A 26,528-nucleotide genomic window follows, 5' to 3' on the forward strand; every position below is an offset into this window, starting at 1 on the left:
TTTTGGGAGGGTTGTAGTACACACACAAAGACAGACACAGATCTGTACTTTTATTTTTGTTTTTTTCTTCTTTGAAAGTTGGCAACCATACCATGTAAAACAAGACGACAACATAATAATAAACAAAGTGCGCGGCAAATGCGCTTCAAAATTAAAATGTCGCATTTTTGTAAACTTTTTCATGTTTACAGTTATTTTCGATTATATGTAGTTTTTTTTCACTATTTTCTGTTATTAAAATATTAATTAGTATAAAAATAACTTTAATAAGCTTTTTTATATTGTTTTTAATCGCATATATATCTAATATTAAGTTAATTTTTAGAAAAACACAAAATAAATCAATCTTTATTTACATAATATTCATTTAAGAAACCTTTTAACCATCTATTGTTTGTGTAATTAGATAATTATAACACGCATATTTCTTTTCTGGATTGGAATTACTACCTAACTACACTGAACTCTTAGTTACTGTTCTTTTAATTTGTGTTTTAAATGTTTTTATTAGTACGCACATGAATAAATATTTATTTACATTTAAATGTTTTAGTAGAAGTATCATGGCCGTTTTCAGTCGGCGGTTTTTATTTGTCAGCCGAGATTATCTGGGTATAACCTCTCCGTGTGTTAGAACACTTTCAAACAGGTAGATTAATGTATTTACGCGAAGCTGTCTATATAATTAAGTAGCTGTTTATCCTCTTCGCCCCCACCTCTCCGCTTTCTTTACCCATAAATTAGTGTATATTTTCCATAACTATTGTTACCTATCCATTTTATTTTTGTAAGTTCTGATGGGAATAAGAGAGGAGTCGAATGGGGATAAGAAATTCAAATTGGATGAAAAATATACAACACCCTTATTTTGATTTAAAGTTTAAGTTGCGACATCTTTATTTTGGGTTTCATTTAATATTTATAACTTGTTTAAGTTTGAGCGAAGTTGGAAAATTAGAAGCACCAAAACTTGGATCCAACTATGATACTGGACAATTGTTTCTTCACAAGGTACTTAATAATTCGATTTTCACTTATATACCTAAGGTTTTTGAACATGACTGAAAATTGGTTCAAATTATGCTTTTCCTTAAACCTATGTTTTGACCACAGAATTCTCCCCCCCCCCCCTCCTTCCTTTCCTACTTTTATTCTTAAATAAAAAATATTTCTGTCAATTGTGCAGGAGGACTCTTAATCTAGGGGACCTATTTATAAATTGTGAATGGAAACCGCCGATTGGTGTACAACTAACTAAGTAGCATAATAGTACAATAAACATTATTAAGAGGCAAGAAAAATGCTGTTATGAATAGGTATTGATTTCTTATCTACCAAATAAACTCCGTGTCAAATTATTTTAAATTGTTAGCTACAATTGAAATGGTTAATCTGCTATTTCTAGGTATTTGGTTACAGAGGAGTTATTCTGTTTCCTTGGTTAGCCCGTGTCTATGACAGAGATTTACCAACTAAAAAAGAAATCAGGTATTCGTTAATATAGAAGCCTATTATACTCTGCAATTCATATATATCTCAACTTACTATTTTCCTTGATTTATTTGCTAATGATTTTATAATATGATATGTTTTAAAAAGGGAGTTATCATTTTTATCAGGAGGGGGAACCTCTTTTGAACTATTCCATGATTACGAAAATACCCTTCATAATACATCATGAAGACATGAACTTAATTTTTTTTTTCTTTTACATTAATATCCTCTAAAGTGATTTTTATTCTATTAATTTAAAGATTGGAGTATTACATTTTGTAGGATTTTTATTTATATTCATACCTATGATATACATATTTCTTTTAAATTTGCAAATGTTTATTTCAGTGGTAAACCTGAGGGGGACCCCCCCGCATTTTCCCCCCCTGTGGTCGGTGGACAGGCGAAAGAAATCAAAGGAAATCAATATTTTTTCATTTACTTATAATGAACCGGCTTAAACTACTTTATGTCTTAAGATATTTAAATATGCCTATCCTTATAATAAAGTAACAGGATGTTTGTGTGTCTGTGTGTTTGTGTGTTTGTATGTTTGTACCGAAGGATCTCGCTAACCGCTGTACCGATCAAGTTCTCCTTAACAGGGTAGCTTCTCATTGGTCCCGGGAAGGTTTATAAGTATTTTCTTGGGGGGGGGGGGGTGTGTGACACCCCCAACCCCCCCCAAAAATGAAAATTCCCCCCCCCTCAAAATTTTTTCTTTTTTAAAAATCTAAAATAAGAAATTGTATTATTAAATTCGACTCTCTCCTCCTCTAGTGCCCCTAGAGGCCTCTAGGGGCGTAGCCGCTAGTTGTAGATATCTCAGAACTTTAAAGAAATGTTCTGATATATAATAAAGCTCAATTCATTCATAGCTGGGACTTCCAAACAAAGGTTATGAAATTAGATGTGAGGTAGGGGGGAAACACTGTTCATCGTTCACAATAGTTATTCTACTCCTAAGCTGTTTGAAATAATATTTCAGCTATTTGGACAAGAGTCTCCAATATTTTATGTATTTATGTTAAACATATTTAAATATTGATTGATGAACAAGGACGAACACACACATATTATCAAGTTCTTATTGATGGCAGAGACAGTCCGTATATTGTAAGTATTAAATCTTCTTTAATCAGCAATGCATGTTTTTTTTTAAAAAGCTTAAATTCTTCTATTCTAGAAATCATATACCAAGTGATTTTTTCGATACTCATCACACATAAGAAAAAAATACATTTCGTAGTTAAAAAATAAGCATTTATTGATCAAAGGGGAAATGAAAAACTAAAACACTTACAATTGATGCATGAATCCAGTGAAAATGTCGCTTTTTAAAGTTAAAAATTTTGTTAATAGACACTTGATACCTAAGACAATATTGCATTCCTTTAATTGACCTTTTGGTCCGCATAGAATTATAAAAATCAAATCAAATGTTATTTTCTCTTTCTTTCATGAAAGCATTTTACAAGTGACATACATAGCAAAAAATGCTATTTCTAATTTTTAATCTGTTGTAGACACACAGAGCGCAGACAGAATCTGTAACCTTCCTTGGAAACCATTCTGAAAATACTAGAAACCTGTATGCCATACCAGGGCTGGACTACGTAGCTCACGAGGTAGGATAAATTGAAATGTCATAGGAATGCTACCATTTCTACAACTGGATTTAACATAGGACATCGATTTATTCATACTATAACAAGGATGACAACATCCATAAAAGCGAAGCATTGAAACGGTAGGACAAACGGACATATAACACTTATATAGTGTCAGAACTGAATAATCAGAATATAAATGTATAAGAGTCGAAGCAAAATTGTAAGTAAATTTGTTGAAAAACTGCTTTATACAGGATAATGTTTATGAACATACTTACATATTTAGGACTTGATTATAGAGTTGCTTCGCTTATTACATTATACTTTGTTGTCCCAGGAATCAATATACCAAAAATCAGATCAATCGGATGATTAGATCACATACAAAGGGGGGAGGCGGATGTGCCACTTTTAGAAACCAAAACCAAAAGTCAACAAAGGAACTCATCTAAAAAAAAGAGTTACAGGTCTGAGATTTTGCATGGCAGTTGCTTTATAGGGGTACAATATGGAACTGTGAAGAAACGGTGGCGCAACCGCCGAAAACCGGCGTTTCCCGCCAAATTTTTTTGCTTTTTCTTGGCGGTTGCGCTGCCGTTTCTTCACAGTTCCATATCGTACCCCTATTAAGCAACTGCCATGCAAAATCTCAGACCTGTAACTCTTTTTTTAGTTGAGTTCCTTTGACTTTTAGTTTTGGTTTCAAAAAGTGGCACATCCGCCTCCCCCCTTTGTTGTTAAAAAAGTAAAAAAAAATCAACATGTTTAAAAAGGACGTACGGTAATTTTGGTAATGATTATAGAGTTGCTACGCTTTCTAAATCGTACCTAACTACTAAAGGAATCACCATGCAAAATTTGAAATCGATAGGACAATTCTAACATGCCTAAATTAACGAAAAAAGCTATCCGTTACGGACGGACGGACGGACGGACGGACCGACCCTAATTATAGAAAAGCTTCGCTTTTAAAAATAAATATACACACATTGAGTTTCTATCCTAGAGACATATTTTATAGAAGGCCTAGGGGTTGATTAATTCGGTACCATAGTATGACATACAGCAAACAGCTTTTACAATATTATAATAAAGTAACAGGATATCTGTCTGTGTGTTTGTCTCTGTTTGTATAATGTAACCCCTTCCAAAAAAAAAATTTGATTCAACTCCCCCCTCCTCAAGTGCCACTAGTATTGTATAGTATCCATAGACACAGTGTTTCGCCCTTTTAGGGCTCATCAGTATGGCTCAATTCATCAGAGTTAATTTTGCACATGGCGGGGCTTGAACCGGGAACCCTTTGATTACCAGGCCAACACCCTACCCATTGCGCCATTACCCCATGACGAGTAAGGAATGAAATTTAGACCAGAGAGCTCAACCAACTTGTGACTAGTTGGGGGTTTTGCACTTATGGCTATTAGTACGGTTTTTCATTCCCCTGAGAGTGCTCTAGTTCAGCCTAATATCTGACGGAACGTATTGTATAGTAGTATTGTATAAACCGCCAAACACTCAAACACCAAATTAAGCACAAAATGACAAAACTACCTATGTTTCAAATTTCAATGTATGTATTTCATCCCTTTACAATACATATATGTAGGATATTCTTCCATATTCAACACAAGAAACAAACCCATTACAACATGAACTATTTGACAAGTTTCTGCAATACTCGGAAGAAAACGGTAAGTTGTTGTTTAACTACATTAGATTTTTTTGGGAAGTTGTATTCCAAACCATGTCATAATTAAAGACTTTAAAAGTTCGTAAAATTAGGGGGAACATGTGAACATAACTAAAGACGTTAAAATTTGTACATATTAATTTATACCTACTGTTATGTAATTTACGCATTGTTAATTAAAAAAAAGTTCCAAGGCAGTCTAAATTCTCAACTAATAAAGACAACCAACCCTTTAATCTTTGTCTAGAAGTCCTAACTGTGCATTGTTATGTGTTGCGCCTGTTATGGACCAAGGCATTCTCTCCAACTCTTACTATCTTAAGTAAAATTCACAAAAGATGGGAATAAAAAAACGATTTTATTGTTATATTGTTTTATTTACAACTAGCGGCTACGCCCCTAGAGGCCTCTTGGGGCACTTGAGGAGGAGAGAGTCGAATTTAATAACCCAATTTCTTATTTTAGATTTTAAAAGAAATAGTAAAAACAAATTTTTTTGGGGGCGAAAATTTTTTTTTTGTAGGGGGTGCCCCCCCTCCCCCCTCATTTTTAATTTTAGTTTAAAAAATTAAAAATAAATTTTTTTTTGGGGGGGGGATTTTTCATTTTTTGGGGGGGAGGGGGGGTTGGGGGTGTCCCACCCCCCAAGAAAATAGTTATAAACCTTCCCGGGACCTATGAGAAGCTACCCTATTAAGGAGAACCCGATCGGTTCAGCGGTTAGCGAGATCCTTCGGTACAGACACACAGACAGACACATAAACATCCTGTTACTTTAGTATAAGGATTACTTCACAAGTTTAGCATTCTTAACATAACAGATCAATTATAACATTTTACTAGTGGCTATGACTTTAGCTCTTAGAATGAATTTTTATTAGATTAATATTATTACATGCTCGTTTGTCTTTTTTAAATGAGATATTATCAGTTAAACAGACAGACATTTAACCTTTTATATAAGGATAGCCATAGCCATTATTTGAGAATCAGTTCATGTATATTTTATTTACTTGTTAAGTCATGATAAATTAATATTTTAAAGTTAACAATTTTTGTGATGGTTAAAAATTTGTAATCTTCTTGCGAATATCATATATAATCTAATTTGTCCGGCATACTTTCTTCAGTTGCATACCATATGATAAATATTAATATCAGCACCCATTCTGAAATTAAATAAGGATAATTTTGTCCATGAATAGTGCGGCAAAAATAAAACAACATAAAAATATGAAAAGTTAGAATAAAGACATTTAATAAGAAAAGTTTAGAATGTACATGCAAAAGCTGCTACAGAACTGGTATATGTTAACGTATCACTCAATTAAAGTTTGTTAGGTACTCAACAGTCTCTAGGCAGTTTCTAACTCTTTATTTTCTGCAATATTTCTCTATTATAGTTTACTGTTTCTTTTAATCAAAATATTATCAGCTTGCTATTGCGGAACTAACAAAATAGTCTTTAATTATTTGAACTAATTTAAATAAAGATATTACCTAATGTAAGATGAATAATATAGAACCAAAAATGTATTGGAGATACACAAGAACTAAATATTAAAGAATAGTTATTTCTCGCGTTGTATTATAAACAGCTTTTCACGGATATAAAATGTTCAAATATAAGATTAAAAACCAGTTTTTTAGCCCCCAAATGCAGACTGCATGGGCTAAAAAAAACTAGTTTTAATCTTATAATTGTACATTTTTATATTCGTAGAAAACTATACATAATATTTTCGTATGAATGAGAACCGGTTCTTATTCACAGGATATAATTCCGATTTAAAAAAAAATAAATATGAGAAAAATATTTTATAGCTTGTAGAAACTTACATCTTAACTTCATTGCTACCTAATGCTATTATCTGGGTGTTTTTATTTTGATTTTGAAAAATGTTTGTTACCTAGCAATAATAACACAAGTACCTACCATTAAATATTTGTATTTTATATGACAGAAATAACATAATTACATGGGCATCATGTTGATGTTGAAATCAGAATCATAGAACACTTACTTAGTAGTTTGAAAACTACAAGGTAGAAATCAAAAATTCTTTCAATTGTATCCTTTTATATTGTTCTTATCTTTCTTTAACTGAAAAAAATACTTACCTATTGATTCCAACAAGCCTGCCTCCATTGCTGTAAAGCTCATAGACAAAGAAAGCTGGGTAGAATGTAAAGGTTCCATACAGAAGCCAACATATATGCACTCCTTAAATAATCAAAAGTTAAAATGTATAGGTCAATTAAAGATAATTTGGACTTTTATACATTGATTTTTAGAATTTAATGATTTTATACCTACATAGAAAAGTTTAAAATATTTGAGAGAAATTCAAAATTATGCTTAGAAATACCTATACAAGCAAATAATAAACTAATTTGTATTTAAGAAAAGAAATTGATAGGTAGGTACTTTATTTTACTAAAATGAATTTGAAAGATTTTATTTACCTACAAATACTGCCTCAAACTTGAATTTGATATCTGAAATTTTGTGTTTGCTCACCATAGAACTTTCAACTCTCCTCTTCTTTGTACGCTGAACTTGTGGACTTTGTCTTATAATTAGATAAACTATTGTTTTTAATTGATTAATGGTTGAAAAATTAGGACACTCCTAGTTTGAACTACATAACCAATAAAGATTTGATAATAATTGCAGTTATTGCAATTTTATGCTAATAATAGTACTTTTACTATAATATGACTACCTATCTTTCTCCAACTTAGGCAAAAATATCTTATTTTTAAAGGATATTATATTTGTTAATAACTACCTTAATAATACTGGATTTACAACAGTATCTGTAGTATCACCGCCTTCTCCTGCTGGAGAAGTACCATCTTCTCTTTCATCTATAAGTATGAATGTATATACAAAATGATTGTTACTTTATTTTTGTAATGAATGTGTAAAAATATATAGCCTTACACTTGGTGTTTGTTTTAAAGGAACAAAAGTATTGCTTAATTTAACTCACTTAACCTTGGCAGAAATTAGTCATCAATATCTATTGGATTAGGAAGTTTTATATAAGAAGAAAATATTTCATGGTTTCACCAAAATATTCATAAAAACTTGTTTTCCAAACAAGTTGATTTGAGAAATATTGATTAAATAAGACAATACAAGTTTATTGTTTTGCTAAAATGACTTTAAATGCATCTAGCTACCAAAGAGGAAGAAGAAATTGGGAACTTTTTCTTTTTGGTCCATTTGTTCTAAATACTATATTAATTTTTTTGTGGTCTTCCAATATCTTTACCATAGATCTCCTTTACAATAGAAACCTTAAAAAAGAGAAGATTATAATAATGATAATTCGAACCTTTCTGATGGTCCTCATTTTGAACATCAAAGGTAACAACTTCTACAGACTCTTCAGCTACTACTGGTATTAGCAAGGCTAAAAAAAATTAAATATTTTTTAATTTTTGAACATTTCTAATAGGAACAATAAATTGTCTTGTAAAGAAATTTTTGTCCAAGAAAAGACACTTTTAGCCTACTTTTTGAAGTCCTTGAAGGCACTTGAAAGACCCAAAAGAGTCCCAAGTAGAATGATAAACTTTTAGAAATATGTTAAATTAAGTTATTTCTCCTCAATCTAAGTAACCCAAAGATGATTGACTTATCTGCCCTATAGATTCATTGCTAATTAGAAAAAATTATCCTTTGTTTAATTATAGCTACCAGATATCTACATTGCCTGGTTATGAATCTTAACGATAAACTGATTAACACCACTAATGATGATATGCAAAATTCAGTAGACAAGGTTATTGGTTGAAAAGTTTGGACACTCAAAGTTTTAACCAACCATAAGTACCCAGGGGTTTTAAACCAACAAGTGCAAGAACCTGTTTTAAAACTCTGGGTAGGGTATTAGCTGGATTTAAAAACAGTCCTTACCTAGAAATGAAACAATGGCAGTAGCTGCTACCCCATTGTCATAAATAGATCTGTTTGCCAGCACATGACAACTTTCTTCTATCTTAAAAGTTAAATAATAGTTATTTATTGCATCGTATTATAAACAGCCTTCGGCATCTCGGGGCTAACAAAAATAGTTTAAATATTATGATTGTACATTTTTTTATCTGTAGAAAACTGGATATGATACGATACGATACATGATTTTTTATTATGGCTTAGAACAGGTTCTAATCCAGCGGATTTTAATCGTTTTCAAAGCCATACTGGAATATATTATTTCTTATTATTACACAAATTTGGAGTTGAGGGAGGGGGGGGGGTGTCATTGCTCAAAAGCCTCTTTGAGGGAACCATCTTTAATTACAAATCAGAACAAAAATTATAGCAGGAGATTTTTTTTTAAAATGAAAATCTAACCTACATTGTGTAAAAATATCCAGGCAAACAGAAACACACTCTGAAACAAGTTTGATAATGTTCAATTAAAATGATAAAATACCTAGCCCTATTAATATAAAACTTTATAGATTTTTAAAAGAATGTTAATATACAAGTGCAGATACTTTTAAATTAGGTTTAGGTACATATTATATTGTATCAAGGGAGGGAGAGGGTACATTGGACTGTAAATTACACTATTTAATACCCAAAATTTTAACTTTAACTTATTTGTTGGCTTAAAAACTTTAAGTACTTTTACTGTATTTTCATTAGTTGGTTCAAAACTAGGGTGTCTAAACCTTTAAATAACTAATTTAATCTACAGAAGGGATAATTTTCAGAGAGAGAGAGGGAACAATGGGCTGTTTATTACACTAGTCTCCAAAGTCATATACTAACTTTTTCTTATTCGTTAGCTCAACAACTTTGGGGACTTTAGTTAATTTTGATTGATTCATTCATTTGGTAAAGTGTTCAAACATTTCAACCACTATAGAAGGGGTAAAGGTGTGTATTATCATTAGGGATGCACATCAATTTGTCGGCTATTGTCTTATCCCTTAAGATCCCTGAATATATATTACCTGCCAGATATACAAAAGCAAAGCACAGCAATCTGCTATCACTACAGAATCCATTTCATTATTAGGACTTCTGAAAAGATGAAAATATTAGGTAGAAGGATGTGTGTGACTTTAGCAAAGGATCTCGCTAAAAACGGAACGACATGGTAAGGTTCTTCTTTACAGTGAGCTTCTAATAGGTCATAGATAAGGATTTCCACCCTCGCAAGACTCTAGATTTCCCACCCCCCCCCCAAAAAAAAAAATTTAAATTGCCATAAGTGCCCCTAGAGACCTCTAAGGAACACGTGTCCGCTAAATGACATAAATTGGAATTAAAACTATGTCTGAAAGGAAGGGCTTCCTTCAGAAGCCAACAACTAGAAGCTTACACGTCCAATGACCCACTCCTGAACATAAAAATAATTATAGATTGCACGACCTTTGTCTATGCGTTCCAAGCATGTAAAATTGTTGCATCTGTTTATATGTTACAGCATTCTACCATGACAAGACTAAGAGACTTAAATGATTTTAACGTCTTCATTTATGACACTGCTCGGGCCGAAAATCAAACCGGTGACCTCCCAAAAATCTCTATCAGATGTATAATTAACATGTTAGCTATGCAAAAATTCACAATGAACTAAGAAACTATGCGAGATTAAACATAAATATTTATTTAATGTTTATTTTCTGCTATGTTATTACATTTATAAGAATGTGTTCAGACGAAATTACAGAAAATAATATTTTTAGAAATAGCACACAATATTCAGAATTTACACACGATAAAAAAATTGCATAAGATTGTTTTAACAGGCAGAAAATTTAAGGGCAAATAAGGTTTTTGTCAATGTTTACAATATTAATAAATTACATAGGAGTATGAGAAAGAGAAAAAATGGCGGTAAAGCAAATCCACATCCCTTTCTTCCCTCCAAAAGTAGAACCTATAAAAGCCAGAATTGAATCATAAAAAGCATAATATATCCGCCCCGCGTACTCTTAACAATTTTTTTTTTAAATTAGCTGATTTACAAAATCATCTGTTTTGTTAAAACGCATATTACATAAAATACATGTGATTCTTGTGTCTCTTATATGTAGTTATCTGTCATATGATATTCTATATCTACTTGCGTGTAAGGGTATTAAGGACATGTATGGCCATAAATAGCGAAGCAAGCCGGGCGAGAGGGGTGGAGGCGACCCTCTCCAACTTTCAATTTTAGATTTCAAATGATAAAGTACAAAAATCTAGGGAATATTTCTCTTGGGAGGGTGGTGGTACCCTCCTCCGAAATAGTTGTATACCTTTCCAGGACATAAGAGAAACTACACTGGAAACGAAAATCTTATATGTCCATCGAGATCCTTTGGTTCAAACAGATGGACAGATAGACATCCAGTTACTTTTAAATAAGGATAATTATAGAAAATCTGAATTGATATATTCAAATGTGTTTATGTTTGATTAAAGCTTTTTGAATATGTATTGGCACAATCGTTACAGGGATATGACAATGGACAATATTTAACAAATTTTTTTTTCATATCTGTAGATTAGAAGTTAGAACTATGAGTGAAAAGTTATTACACCCATATCAAAATCTTACAAATTTTATCAACGTTTTTAAGCCAACAAATGAGTGAACATGCTTATATTTTCATAAAAACTCTGAAAAACACAATTCCAGAAACAATGCATGATCAGATATTTGTAAATGCATGAAATTATTTATTTAAATCATACAAAATTTCATTTGTCTTTAGAAGGAGTAGAGATTATATACATACAATTTGTTGTGTCTTTAACAAATTCAAAACATATTAAATTAGTTATTTTGGGGCAGGTTTTAGATTATTTAGTTAGATGGTCAAACTCAGATGAAATTATTTTTACTAATTACGGATGACAACATCTATAAGTAACAAACCACAACAAAAATCATAGATGAACAAACCAAATATTTTTTACTAATCATGGATGACAACATCTATTAGTAGCAAATCACAAAAATCATAGATGGATAAACAGCCAAAGAGCAGATGTCCAGTTGTCATTAAAAAAACAGAATTAAATTTTGAAATAAAACTATGAAAACTTAATAAAGCATGACCGACAGACTGACGTCCCAAGTAAAATATATAATGGATGCTTATTGGCATAAAGGGGAGAGTAGGTTGCGCTTAAAATCCGTAAAGGTGTGAGTTTTAAGGCTTAAAAATAGTAGTAGAACGGTAATATTCTCTAAATATGTGTATTTCTCATTGAAAAGAACTATAGACAAATATTTTTTTTTAAGTTAATTTTTTATCGTTCTACTACTGTTTTTAACCTAAAGCTCATAACCTTTACGGAATTAAAGCACAACCTACTCCTCCCTTTTTAGCTGTCTATCTTAAATTGTTGCGGAGAAATCACACTTTCCCCATACCATTCCGGACGGACTGACGGAACGAATTATAGAGCCTCTTTGCTACTTAAAAGTTTAAATTGCTATTCACCAGTGTTTCGGAACCGGAGCTGGGAGCCGGGAGCAGCAACATTTTTGGTGGAGCCGGATCCGGAGCCGTATTTTTCGTTAAAAACGGCTCCGGCTCCGGATTAGCTAAAAATGATTTTTAAAGTAATATTATAATTTGGCAACGGTCTATTTCCATATAATAAACTGAAAAACTATTGTTACTTAACAAATTTACACACATCCTTCTACTTTTATTATATAGCTTTAATCAAATAAAAGCAAAATATTTTATATTATTTATTTAATTTTATCAAATTCAATAATGAAAAAAAAATGATATATTAATTTTAAGGTAGGAGCCGAAGCTGGAGCCGGAGCCGCATCAAAATTATACGGCTCTGACACCCTGCTATTCACTGTTAATTAATGTGCTAACTTACATTTGATGTTCTGTATGTACTCAACAATATTAGGATAACCACAGGGATATGACACCTTAAAAAAATATTTGGTATAGTCCCTTTTTGTGGAAACGCCTCTTAAGGGGTGTTTAGTCGTATTTTCACAGTATTTATTGATAGGTTATTTCAGGTTAGGTGATTGCCCCGCAGGGGCTAGCAATAGGGGAAAAGTTACTGCGAAAATACGACGAAACGACCCTTAAGAGGCGTTGCCACGAAAGGGACTATACCCAAAATATTTACCCAATAAAATTTTCTATAAAGCTGCAGGGGTGTATATTTTCCATACCTTTATTGAAAAATTAACTTGATTACTTGATTGGAAAACATGCATTCCCGACTAGCTGCAGTGACCTTAGCATTTAGGGGCTCTATATTTAAATCATGAACTTAATCCTATTAGGTATATAAGATTTTTTGTCTAATTTTCTGGCTAACCGCTGAACCGTTTAGGTTCTCCATTGTAGCGAACATTCACATAAGTCCCGGTATGGTTTTAGGCCATTTTATTTTTCGATTTAAGTCTTGGGATGGTTTTAGGCTATTTTTCTGCTTTTATCTACCCATTCAAAAATATCCCTCTGAGGCGTAAGTTTTAGAAATAGAGAAGTCAATTGGTTGTTTGGTTTGCAAGATTTATCGGATAATCCTTAAAAGAACCTTACTACTTTATGTTACAGATACATTCATTTTTGCCAATAACTGTCAAATATTCTCTTTCATTCTTTATTGGATTTTTCTTTCTTTTATAAAAAAATTTGCCGTTGTTGTCGATGTATTAAAGCAATACTTTTCTTCTCAATAATGATTGCTTTAAGCTGATATGTTTTATATCTGCTTGTGCAATATCCCTGAAACCCAACTAATTAACCAATGAGCAATGAATTTTAATAAAGTTTTAATTTTCATAATAAACTAACTTTAGCAAACTGAACATATTTTAACAAGTAATATGAGGTTTTAGAAATATAGCTACAGTTATTTTAATCATTACCGAAAAGTAATGGCATTGGCTTAAAAGGGGAAGAATGTTTATCATTTGTAAAAAGCGGATTGACTAACTGATGACAGGAAGGCATTATTTGACTTTTTAATAAAGAAAGACGTGGTGAACTTTTATATATCAGAATAAAGGTTACATCATCTATAAGTAGCACAAAAAATCATTGATGGAGAAACAGATATTATAGCGTGAAACCTTTTTTAAAATCACAAAACCTGTATAATATAACAGCGTTTCTGACTAATGTATAAACTATGTAAATAATAGATAATCTGTGTTAGTCCTTCAAAAGGGAATTTTTTTGCGTCATACAAAGATATATTTAAAATAACAAATGCTATGAAGCTTTGCTTCTAAATAGTAATAATCCAGCAATGAAAAGTTAAAATAACGTATTAATATAAAACTAATATTATTATCAATATTAATCTTTAAACTAAAACTAACCACACAAGATAAGAAAATTAAAACTAAATGACTTGTTCTATTTTTATTTCTAAGTGAAACATCACTGCCGCATAAAATCATGTCTTTTTTAGGAATGGAGGGGCAGTATGCTGGTACCCAAAGTTTTTTAACCACGTAATCTTATTTGTTGGCTCAATAACTTTAGTTACTTTTATTGAATGTTGATTGGCTGGTTCCAAACTTTTTAACCAATGATTTTATTTACAGGGGGGGTAGTTACGTTTATCATCATTGGGGATGTATATCAATGTATTGTTTAGATCCCTACTCAAAGTCTATATGATAAAACATTTGAATTGAAGTGACCAGTAGCAGAAAAAAATGTACGGTGATTTTGCGTTGAAAAAAATTTTTAGAAACAATTTAATAATCGGCATTTATTCATCTTTGCATAATGTTTCGTATCCACAAAAAGACAAGCGCTGAACTGATATGGTTCTCCTTTACAGTGTAGCTTCTCATAGGTCCTGGGAAGGTTTTATAATAATTTTAAGGAATTGCACCATTACCCCCCATAGAATAATCGCCTTACAAAAAAAATAACCATGCAATTTATTTTACTTTGTCTTTTTAAAACTTAATTAAAAGGGGAAGTCTAATTCCTCCCCCTTCTACTCAAGGGCCCCTAGCAAAGGTAAAGGACAATTTGTGCACTGTTGATTTGATATTTTAAATTTGCGAAAATAAATTTACACTTTACTTGTAAATTCACAATTCTAAGAATTGTAAGGTTAAGATCCCAGAAAACTTTTAGAAAGTTGAAATTAGAATTAAAATCAATGATTTTCAAAGTAAAATGTATACCTAGCAATATGCTTACAGACAAACACTATAATGAGCCGAACAAAAAGTTATATTCAGCAATTTATGGACAATTACCATCTAAAATTGTTGTTAATGTTTTTATTTTATTCAATCCAAAATTATTGTTTCTCATTCACGGGCGTGCCGAAGGTGGGGTGTCAACTCCTCACCCCCACTAGAAATCGAATTAGGAAGCCCTCTTTTTTGATCTCTTTTAAGGTTCAAAACCTCTAGACAATATCCTGTGCACGCCATTGATCTTGTTAATTTTAACATGATTCTTTTGTTTCAGATCCGCCATTTGTAGCCCAAGACACTCTGCGTGCATGGCAGGTTAGTAATAAAATAATTTGGTAAAAACAGCAAAAAAGCAATTTTACATAGAGCACTAGAAAGATTAGTATATTAACAACAGTGGATATTGAACTTTGAAAGATATTGAAAAATTGTACCTAAAGGGATAGTTCTACGAAGTGTATTTAAAGAGTTAAGGTACTTAGAGTAGTGAACTTTTATATGTCTTAGTAGAATATATTAGGCATTGGATAGATATGATTATATGTTAAAGAATTTTTAACATTGACCAGACCAAACTTTTTTTATTTGACAATATCTAAAATAGTTAAAGTGATTTGCCATGACAATGGTCTATTTTTTTCCAAATATGTATAGTCAAAACACCAATATCAGAGAATCTTTTTCCACATATTTCACAAGAGTTATAAAAAAATTGAACAGGGGTTCCCCTTGGGACAAGTCACTTAAAAAACATAAAAAATAACGTCCGGTTCATTATAGGACAGGTTTTCTATAGATTCTTTTTAAAAAAAACAAAGAAAATCGTCCAGTTTACTTACAATATACACATTATCTCACGCAGATACCAACTAACCATACAACATATATATATATATATAAAGACCATTCTCATGTAATTTATGTTGCAAAATCACTAACTTTTTTAGATATTGTCAAATAAAAAAAAGTTCGGTCAGGTCAATGTTAAAATTCTTTATCACAATCATATCTATCCAATGCCTAATATATTCTAATAAGACATATAAAAAAAATCACTACTCTAAGTACTATACTAAATATTTTATTGGTCATTGTTTGTTGTTATGTGTATTTTGTTGTATAAAAAGTTTGAAGTTCTATTAACTAGTAAATGCTATCTAAAGTTGTATTTATGACAAAAAAGTTTTTGCCATATATATAACATGCAACGAAGTTGAAAATAAAATGAAAAACTCATTTTTTAAGAAAAATCCCTGGTCAAATCTTTAAATTTTAATCAATAACTTTATATTATGTACTACTACGTTATTTAAAATAGAAAAAACTTACAGTTCACTATTTTTTTAAAAATGCACTTCGTGAAACTATCCCTTTAAAAAAAAGATTTTAGAATTTAAACACATTGAATATTTCTGTCGCAAAATATTTTAGTTTCTTCATTACAGTTCCACAAATCACTGGTACACCCCCCATAAAAACAACCAAGAGGAGGGGGGGGGGGTGGGGGAGTGAGTACATCTATCTAAAATAGCCTCTATTGTTCCAACACCATCTCCCCTAAATAGATTTATTTTTCTTCACACTATACTGAATGTCACACAACCTAAGGCTCCCACCCCCCTGATTGAGGATGATATAAGACCTCTTTTCATGTCTGTATTACACCCCCCCCCCCCTACCACCCGCACGATTTTGATTTAAGAGAGGGTGTCAAAAAAACCTGTGTACGCCACTGTATCCCATGTTTTTATACCTGTGGACATTGCAATCCTTGTTCAGGAGAAGAATCACCCGTGGCTGGAGCTGAGTGATGTCCACAAGGAGACAACTGAAAATATCAGAGTTACTGTTATCCCCTTCTATATGGGCTTCAGAGAAAATCAACAGGTTTCAATCTACTTAGGCAATTTATTGTAATTTAAAGGGTGTGTAAAAATGCAGAAATAATGATTTTTTGTTTGTTTCTATTAACATATTAAAATACTAGCGGCTACGCCCCCTAGAGGCCTCTAGGGGCACTTGAGAAGGAGGGGGTTGATAGTAAAACTCATTTTTTGGGGGGTGAGGGTAATTTTCTTGGAGGACGTAATACACTCCCCCAAAATAGTTATAAACCTTCCCGGGACCTATGAGAAGCTACCCTGTTCGGTACAAACATAAAGAAAAACAGACAGCCTGCTACTTTATTATAAGGACTAGCGGCTTCGCCCCTAGCCTCCAGGGGCTTTGCCCCAAGAGGTTTGATCAAACCAATTTTTCGTATTTTAGATATAAAAGAAATTTTTTTTTTTTTTTGGGGGGGGGGGTAAATTTTTTTTTTTTTGGTGGGGAGGGGGTAGTCGACCCCACTATTTTAATTATAGTTAATTTTAAAAAGAATTTTTTTTTTTGGGGGGGGGGGGGTGTCCCACCCGCCAAGAAAATAGTTATAAACCTTCCCGGGAACTATGAGAAGCTACCCTGTTAAGGAGAACCCGATCGGTTCAGCGGTTAGCGAGATCCTTCGCTACAAACAAACAGACAAACAAACAGACAGACAGACAGACATCGTTCTACTTTATTATAAGGATAGTGATAATGATATTTGATAAATATTTAGTAATTTACATTACAAATAGCGAAGTTTTAGTTAAAACATTGATATTATATAATTACGAAAGATTATGTTTCAAGAGACACGATCTAACGCAAACGTAAAGTGCAATGTTTACCTGTGGAGACTTTGTATATAATATTCACCAAAATAAAAAAAAAACAAGTAAGGGAGGGAGGGGGCGGTTGTGACACTTTATGAAACCAAAACTACAGGAATTCAACGTAAAAAAAGGGCTACAGCACTGAAATTTGGAATGTCAGTCGCTTTAAAGAGGTACAATGTGGAACTGTGAAGAAAAGTTGGCGAAACCGCCTCTACCGCCGTTTCCCGTTAAAATACAATTTGGCGATAGCGGCTGTTCCGCCACCGTTTCTTCACAATTCCACTTTGTACCTCTTTGAAGCAACTGCCATACCAAATTTAAGTGCTGTAACTCTTATTTTAGTTGAATTCCTTTGACTTTTAGTTTTAGTTTCAAAAAGTGTCACAACCGCCTCCCTCTTTTGTCTAATTAATGATTTTTTAAATTTTAGAATAATGTTTACTGGTGGAGATATTGTATAAGATTGGAGAATTTGGGAGATGCTACAGTTCAACTCAGGAATTTTTATAATTTCATTTCATTTACTAGAGAATTATTTTTAAAAGGGTCTTTTAAGAAAATAGCTTAAAACCAATTTAATATAAATTTGAGGGTTTCCTGAAAAGCATAACTCAATCCGTCAATCCGTTTTCGAGATTTTCACACTTCTATCTTACTACTTTTAAGTCTTACCAATTCTCAAATATTCAATGTAAGTAATAGATTACCTTTTAGAAAAAATAAAATACTTTTTCTCGTATTTATTCGAATCCGGTGGATAGGAACCGGTTCTCATCCATACGAAAAAACTATGTCTAGCATCGTATTATATCCAGCTTTCTACGAATATAGAAATGTACAATCATAAGATTAAAACTAGTTTTTTTAGCCGGTGACTTCGTCACCTCGGGGCTAAAAAAACTAGTTTTAATCTCATAATTGTACATTCTATATCCGCGGAAAGCCGTTTATAATACGATGCGAGAAATAACTATTCTCGTATTCATTCGAATCCGGTGGATAGGAACCGAGAAGTAACTTATACAATTTCATTTTTTAATCTAAACATATTTTTTTCTATTATTTAAAATATAAAATTATTGTTACCAGAGAGAGAAACTGGAGAATCTTCTCCTTATCCGGAACTTTGGAGACTGTTAGGGGCAGAGGCGTTGTTGGACAGGTAGATAGATATCTATAATACAAAGTAGAACGATGTCTGTCTGTCTGTCTGTCTGTTTGTTTGTCTGTGTGTCTGTTTGTTTGTAGCGAAGGATCTCGCTAACCGCTGAACCGATCGGGTTCTCCTTTACAGAGTAGCTTCTCATAGGTCCCGGGAAGGTTTATAACTATTTTCTTGGGGGGTTGGGACATCCCAACCCCCCCCCCCCCCCCCCAAAAAAAAAAAAATTTCTTTTTAAAACTAAAATTAAAATAGTAGGGTCGACTACCCACCCCGTCCTCCCCCCCCAAAAAAAAAAAATCCCCACCCCAAAGAAATTTTTTTAAAATTTTTCTTTCAAATCTAAAATAAGAAAAATTGGTTTAATCAAACCTCTTAGGGGCAAAGCCCCTAGAGGCTAGGGGCGAAGCCGCTAGTATAATATATATGGATAGACAGATAGATAGACATATGGATAGATAGATATTTAGATACTCAGAGATAGATAGATAATAAAGGTACTAAGAAAGAGAGGTAATCAGGCTCCGCCAATAAAAATTCCCTGTGAGAACCCAGCAGACCTGCTATTGGGTAGAAACTGTACACATTTTAGTATGAAAGGCCTTATTTTTTTTATTTCTTCCCATTAAAAAAGTCGGCTATAAACGGTCGAATTTCTTAATTAAAACCCCTAGGCCAATTCGTTTCAATAGTTTTCAAATTTAGTGCGAGAGTGATGTTAGGAACACTACTCCTTAGTGTTTAATAGATTTTTATACATTAAAAAAAAAATAGAAAAAATAGGGAAAACAACTACCTATCAACCTTAAAAATAAAAAATGAGTCTAATCCCTTTCCATTTTTAATAAGTGCAATTTTAATTTTGAAATTAATTGTCACGATGCATTTTTTAAAAGCTAATGGCTTTAGTCCAAGTTTTTAGAGGATTCGCTAAAAAGGTGGATGAAAGTAACCCTAATATGAAAGATTGAAATAATATGGCATATGATAATTGAGTGTTTTTTCTTTTATTTTTTCTTTCGTCGGTTTATATATTTTACGCACTGATATCTTCCAATATGAAAAAAAAAACTACAAGCCGATATTAACACTTCCTGAAAATTGAGCATAAATTATTATTCTATATGTTGACGAGATCTTAAAAGTCATACCATGCATAAACCTGTTTAATTTTCTTTAAATATCTTCTTTTAATTAAAGAATCTGGTTAGCGTACACTTAAGTAATCAGTTCTTAATTAACAAATATTTGATTACTTTTTTAAAAAGATAATGTTGGAATCTAAAATAATTTTCTCAAATGCAGAGTAAAAAAAATTAAATTGATATGTGCAATATTATTTGTAATGTTTATAAAATTCTTTAATTAGTAAAAAAATCTATTAAACTAGTTTTAGTTCTGAATAAACATGCGGCGATTAAAACTAAAAAAAAAATGATTTTTAAAACCGTTTAAGATTCTACCTTACCTGTTTTTAAAAGCGAAGCTTTTCTATAATTAGGGTCGGTCCGTCCGTCCGTACGTCCGTCCGTACGTCCGTCCGTACGTCCGTCCGAGATAGTTAGCTTTTATTCGTTAATTTAGGCATGTTAGAATTGTCCTATCGATTTCAAACTTTGCATGGTGATTACTGTAGTAGTTAGGTACGATTTAGAAAGCGTAGCAACTCTATAATCATTACCAGAATGTCCGTACGTCCATTTTAAACATGTTGATTTTTCTACTTTTTTAACAACAAATTTTTATGTGATCTAATTATCCGTTTGATCTGATTTTTGGTATGTTGATTCCTGGGACAACAGAGAACAATATTTTAAGCAAAGCAACTCTATAATCAAGTCCTAAAGATGTAAGTATGTCCATAAACATTATCCTGTATCAAGCAGTTTTTCAACAAATTTACTTACAATTTTGCTTCGAATCTTATACTTTTATATTCTGATTATTCAGTTCAGACACTATACAAGTGTTAATGTCCGTTTGTCCTACAGTTTCAGTGCTTCGCTTTTATGGATGTTGTCATCCTTGTTTTTATAATTTTTTAACAGAAAGATTTTAGCTGATTCTAATAAGGTTTTAACTGTTACAATTTCTTAATAAAGAAACCATCTAATAGTTCCTTTTTCATTATGAACAATGTCTTTACTATACATTAGTCTTCTTTATCTCATAATTCTATTAGATAGATGGACAAGTAGATAGAAAGGTCATCCAGAAATTGGAAGATTGTTAGGAGTCGAGGCGTTGTTGGACAGGTAGATAGATAGATATATAATATATATGGATAGACAGATAGACAGGCATATGGATAGATAGATATTGAGATACTCAGAGATAGATAGACAGACAGATGGACAAGTTTTCCCCTGCTGCAAATTTTTTTATTTTTTTTATTCTTCTAATTTTTTTCAGCAAGAAAGGAAATAAAATGGAAAAAAATTTTCAAAACTCTTTTTTTTTATTCATATTATCCCCCCTACGACATATTCTTTTGGCTTTTTTTCACCAAAAAGGTGAGAAAAATGGAAAAAAATGCTTTCATTTCTCTTAATTTTTACATTTTTTCCCCCTAACCACGTATTTTTTTTATATTTTTTTACCCCCCCCCCTTTCCTTCAGCAGGGTCAAATATGAAAATATACACCCCTGAATCTTTTATTAAAAACTTTTTTTAAATAAACTAGGTATCAAGTAATTTTATTTTGTTTTAGGAGCCAATTTTATCACGTGATCAGCCAGCTTTTCAATATAGCTCTCATGTCTCCCTTCAAGCTCCTAGTGGACATATGTGGTGAGTAGTACAGACAGACATACGGACATATTTTCAATTGAGCTCTTTTGTAGGGTTGGGCCGGATATCCGGTCATTTTCAATATCCGGTCGGATACCGGATATTAAAACTATCCGGTTAAATGATATCCGGCTGATTTTTGAGGCCGAATATCCGGTAATTTACCGGATAACGAACGTTGGCCAGATATCCGGCCGGAACCGGATATCCGGGTTTAGAAATCAGCCGGATATCCGGGATCCGGTATCCGGCCAAAAAAGTATCCGGCCCGCCGCCCAACCCTACTGAAGTGACACTTTTTAAAATCAAAACTAAAACTCAAAGGAACTCAGCCCATCTGTAGATGAGATGGACTAATGAAACTTGCTGGATATACTATCAGATACCTAGTGAAAACACTAGAAAAGACTAGAGCTCTCTATCCCAGCTGACTTGGCTGAAGTACTCCGACAAAGTGGATCGTGGTTGATTTTAAGATGTCAAAAACGTCAAAAATCTTGAAAATTTCTCGGTTTTTGACTTCAGAAGCCCATATGGAACCTTGAAACTCGTTTTAGACTATGTATTGCGCTGATAACCCTATCTTAATCTTCATGCCATTTTTAAAAAGGTATATAACGTTGTTCTAGCTTAACTGTGGCCCAAATGAGAGCCGCTGTGTCAAAGGGTAGCTTGAAAGATGGGTTCATTTGGATCCTGCGGTTACTCACGTCCTTAAGGAGATGTGGCCTCCCAGCAGCCCCGACCTTAATCCAATGGACTTATGGGCCTGGAGCGCTATTAAAGCATGAACCAATAGACGCGCCCATACCAAAAAGACCTCTCTCATTGCTCCTATCATGGAGAACTTCGCCTGCTTGAACAGGGACATGGTGACCAGGGTCGGCGGGCGGTACAGGAGGCAGGTAGAGGCGGTGATTGAGGCTGGCGGTGATTTTATTAAATAATCTAATAGTCATATACCTAGGTTGCTTCCCAGTTTTTAAAATTCAATAAAATCTTTAAAATTGACGATTTTATGTTTATTTGTTTAAAAATAAGAAAATGTCCGGATTTATGTGGTGCACCCTGTATTACCCCGTCCCGTTTTAGAAAATTTTTGTTAAAATTTTTGCCCCCAGCCATAATATTGTTGATTTGAGCAAAATAATGACCCATGCAAAATAGTTTTTCTGTAATGCAAAAATTGCGATGGTACAAGCACTGCAAAGTTTTTAAAATTTACAAAAAGACCTGTTTTTAAAGCTCTTGTACCATCTAAATTTTAAAGATTTTTACAAAATTTCAATTCTAGTGTGTCGATATAAACCTGAAATTTACCCAAAAAAATGGAGGCAGTCTCAATTGTAACATATGAAGGACAAAGGTGCTGCAAGTAATTTTCCAAAGTAAAAATTGCCAAATTTCATACATTAATAATAGGGTTGGGTCGGATTGGAGGGATACCAATATCCAGATGATTTTTCATGCTGGATATCAAGTATTCAGGTTTATATTGACACACTATATTGACTAGAAAATATTTAAAATTGAGATGGTACAAATTTTTTAAAATCTGCAAAAAGGCCGTTTTTAAAGCTTTTGTTCCATCTCAATTTTAAAGATTTTTACAAAATTTCAATTCTAGTGTGCCAATATAAACCTGAATACTTGATATCCAGCATGAAAAATCAGCCGGATATCTGTATCAGTCCAATCCGGCCCAACCCTATTATTTGTGTATGCAATTTGGCAATTTTTACTTTGGAAAATTACTTGCTTCACCTTTGTCCTTTATATTTTATAATTGAGACTGCCCCCATTTTTTTGGTAAATTTCAGGTTTATAGCAACTCACTAGAATGGAAATTTTGTAAAAATCTTTAAAATTGAGATGGTACAAGAGCTTTAAAAACAGGTCTTTTTGCAAATTTTAAAAACTTTGCAGTGCTTGTACCATCGCAATTTTTGCATTACAGAAAAACTATTTTGCATGGGTCATTATTTTGTATAAATCAACCATATTATGGCTGGGGGCAAAAATTTTAACAAAATTTTTCTAAAACGGGACGGGGTAATATATATATAATGATAAAAATCTTTGCCTTCAAAGAGGAGGAGTTGAAAGAAAAAACTCAAGACGCTAATTTTAGCCTACCAAATAAGAATCCGGAATTCGCTATTAAAAGACGGATTCCGTATTCGGATTCCAAAATTGGCCAAAAAATGAGCGGATTCCGGATCCGGATTGCCAACCCTAACACTAACATAACTATATAAAGAAAAATACAAAGTGTTTGAAACTAATTAAGCCATTCTAACATTCTTCATTTCAGGGGAACTTTCCGTATGGAGAGAGAGGATGGTTATGCCTTTGATTGTAGAATTCCACCTTTCTCACTAGGAAATTCATTTAGCAGAATTTTAAACAGAACAGGGGTGTATATTCTACATGGGATCCCCTGCTCAGGGGGGGGGGGGGAAATAAAAAATAAGTGGTTGGAGGAAAAAAAAAGGAAAAATTAAGAAAACTGAAAACATTTTTTCCATTTCCCTAAAAAAAACTAAAAAAATGTGTGGGAGGAGGGATAAAATAAATAAAATATAGAGTTCTTTAAATATTTTTCCATTTTCCCCCCTACTTGGTGAGAAAAAACTAGGGGGGGGGGGGGGGGGAAATAAAAAAAATTGTAGCAGGGGAAAAAAAAAATCTTGTGCATAATATACACCCCTGAAACAGAATAAGATGATTCTTCCATAGTTGCGAAAAATCACGTTTAACAGTACTTGCGTTTTCACAAAAAAATGCTGAAGTCTAAGATCTAAGTAGGTATTTTTGATGGTATATTTTTCAAAGTTTTAAGCTTCGAAACCGATTAATATTATCTCGTTTAGAATCGTTTCGTATTCATACTGAATAATCATGTATCGCATTATAGACAATTTTCCACGTGTAGCAAAATAGAAATTATTAAATCATTGCCTTCCTGTTTAGTTGGCTCAGTCTCTCGGACCCTCGGGGCCAACTAAACTGTAACTTGCTGGATATACTAATTGTCCTTTAATTGGTGAAAATTCAGAATCTAAATGTTTTTGTATAGATAGCAAGAGCGAAACACCCGAAGATTTATTCATCACTTAGTAATTATAATTATATCCTAACATATGTTTCCTACAGACTGAACGACCAATATTTATCCGTTGATTTTAACCGTGCCCCCCCCTTCCCCCCCCCCCCCACAACCCATAAACATTTTGAATCGCATCGTATTATTGACGGCTTCCCGCAGACATTAAAGGAAGCCTGCAAGAAATACCACGCTTTAACTGCTGAAAGCCTGCCACAAGTAGACCCAATACCCCAAATTTGAAGCCTTCAGCTTCTATAACAAAAAAGTTCTAGGCATTTTAAAATGACATTTTATGTACAATGAAAATTTTGAAAGAATTGCAATGCTCATGTTGAAAACTTTGAAATTAAACTACGTGGCCTAGAAACAAAATTATAAGCTTATCTTTGTCATAAATTTAGGTTTCCAGTAACTAATTATATTTTTACAATAAAAATACCCATTTTTATAGTCAAAATCATTTAAAAAAATTAAGTTTTACTTGCGTTGTACCGAATGTACTGTAGCCAATAAGAAGGCTGAATCAGCTTAACAACCAATCACAGCTAAGCTTGTATTAGTTTACCCCTTTGTTTCCGCTATGATTTTCGTTTAAAAATGCAATTTAAATCAAATTTTTTTAATAGATTTTGACTATGAAATGTGGTGTTTTTATTGTAAAAATGTAATCAGTTACAGGCAATCTAAGTTTCTGACAAAGATAAGGTTATAATTTTGTGTCTAGGCGACGTAATTTAATATTGTTTTTTCTTTTATGAGCATTAGAAATCTTTCAAAAATTTCATTGTACATAAAATGCTATTTTGAAATGCCTAGAACTTTTTTGTTATTGAAGCTGAAGGCTTTAAATTTGGGGTTTTGGGTCTTCTTGTGGCTGTCTTTCAGCTGTTAAAGCGTGTTATTTCTTGCAGGCGTCCTTTAAAATGAACAATTTTAAGATACCTATTTCTTTATTTTTCCCCCACCTCCAAATAAAAAAGCTTGGACGTCCTTGCCTAGTAGATATACAGATTACTCCCCCCCTTCCTTCAAATAAAAAAGCTTTGACATCCTTGGCACGGGCTAACAAAACTAGTTTTAATATTATGATAGTACATTTTTAAATTCGCAGAAAATTGGATATAATACGATGCTATACATGATTTTTCAGTATGGCTGATAACCGGTTCTAATTCAGCGGATTCAAACCGATACTGGAATAGGATTTTCTTTATTATTACAGTATCTTTTTTATAAATTGCCGCGCTACTTAAGAAAAAGCTATCCTTTCAATTTTAAGTTTCTCATACCTAGCTAAATGACAATATAAAACCTTCAGAGAGTAAACAAGAAGACCCAAACGATCCACAGATACTGGGCAATTAAATATTTAGTTCATCAAAATATTATTATTTCAACACCTAAGTAAAGTGCAGAAAAATCTTCGAAAATTAAATGAAAAAAAAATCACGGAACCTCTATACAACAGAAATTAATTTTTTTTGAAGACTTTATTTCTTAGAACATTTAATTTATATAATGTTATTGAAAACAGTTAAAATTAATTTACTTTTGGCTGCATTTTTAGAAAGATTTTTGAAAAACATTTGATATAATTTTACCCTTTTTTATAAAAAAAATTTAATGTATTCACATGTTATAACTTGTAGTTTATTATTAGAATTTTGGTCTGTATAACAATAAATTTTCATTTATTCAAATCATGTTTTTTAAGTTCTTGTCGTCATGTAAATTTTACGTCCGTTTATATATTAACGTCAACATAAATGTTACCCCGCGACCATGG

At 32.5% G+C, this 26,528-nt stretch overlaps 2 protein-coding genes across 4 annotated transcripts; one reads left to right on the forward strand and one right to left on the reverse strand.

Moving 5' to 3' along the window:
* The first annotated feature begins 169 nt into the window (after window positions 1–169).
* POLDIP2 (DNA polymerase delta interacting protein 2) lies at window positions 170–26,442 on the forward strand. 2 transcript variants are annotated; one of them, XM_080148462.1, is made up of 15 exons: window positions 170–649; window positions 936–1,011; window positions 1,406–1,488; window positions 1,843–1,910; window positions 2,552–2,610; window positions 3,021–3,122; window positions 4,717–4,801; window positions 15,256–15,296; window positions 16,761–16,868; window positions 18,111–18,175; window positions 18,767–18,842; window positions 21,554–21,633; window positions 23,948–24,012; window positions 24,710–24,752; window positions 26,061–26,442. In XM_080148462.1, coding segments are annotated over exons 1-15 (1,083 nt in total). In that variant the 5' UTR covers window positions 170–518; the 3' UTR covers window positions 26,062–26,442. The 2 variants fall into 2 exon arrangements, with proteins under 2 accessions (XP_080004588.1, XP_080004586.1); XM_080148460.1 differs by lacking the exon at window positions 24,710–24,752 and having other exon boundaries at window positions 23,948–24,013; window positions 26,059–26,442.
* Window positions 5,621–9,854, reverse strand: LOC145306370 (uncharacterized). 2 transcript variants are annotated; one of them, XM_080148464.1, is made up of 9 exons: window positions 9,778–9,854; window positions 9,174–9,209; window positions 8,729–8,810; window positions 8,145–8,222; window positions 7,593–7,671; window positions 7,322–7,373; window positions 6,922–7,024; window positions 6,301–6,353; window positions 5,621–5,969 (listed from the first exon to the last, which is right to left on the reverse strand). In XM_080148464.1, exons 1-8 carry the CDS (start codon window positions 9,829–9,831, stop codon window positions 6,301–6,303), a joined length of 537 nt encoding a protein of 178 aa, XP_080004590.1. In that variant the 5' UTR covers window positions 9,832–9,854; the 3' UTR covers window positions 5,621–5,969. The 2 variants fall into 2 exon arrangements, with proteins under 2 accessions (XP_080004590.1, XP_080004589.1); XM_080148463.1 differs by having other exon boundaries at window positions 7,267–7,373.
* Window positions 26,443–26,528: the final 86 nt, after the last annotated feature.

The sequence above is a fragment of the Acartia tonsa genome, chromosome 14, assembly GCF_053477335.1.
Source record: "Acartia tonsa isolate MP-2025a chromosome 14, ASM5347733v1, whole genome shotgun sequence".
Classification (NCBI taxonomy): domain Eukaryota; kingdom Metazoa; phylum Arthropoda; class Copepoda; order Calanoida; family Acartiidae; genus Acartia; species Acartia tonsa.

Coding starts and splice junctions, on each gene's coding strand:
- POLDIP2 (XM_080148460.1), top strand. CDS start 519: ATGAATAAATATTTATTTACATTTAAATGTTTTAGTAGAAGTATCATG. Junction 650..935: donor GTTAGAACACTTTCAAACAG/GTAGATTAATGT, acceptor AACTTGTTTAAG/TTTGAGCGAAGTTGGAAAAT. Junction 1,911..2,551: donor TGGACAGGCGAAAGAAATCA/AAGGAAATCAAT, acceptor TGATTGATGAAC/AAGGACGAACACACACATAT.
- LOC145306370 (XM_080148463.1), bottom strand. CDS start 9,831: ATGGATTCTGTAGTGATAGCAGATTGCTGTGCTTTGCTTTTGTATATC. Junction 8,223..8,728: donor TGCCATTGTTTCATTTCTAG/GTAAGGACTGTT, acceptor AATTTTTTTTAG/CCTTGCTAATACCAGTAGTA. Junction 7,025..7,266: donor GTTTGAGGCAGTATTTGTAG/GTAAATAAAATC, acceptor TGATTATTTAAG/GAGTGCATATATGTTGGCTT.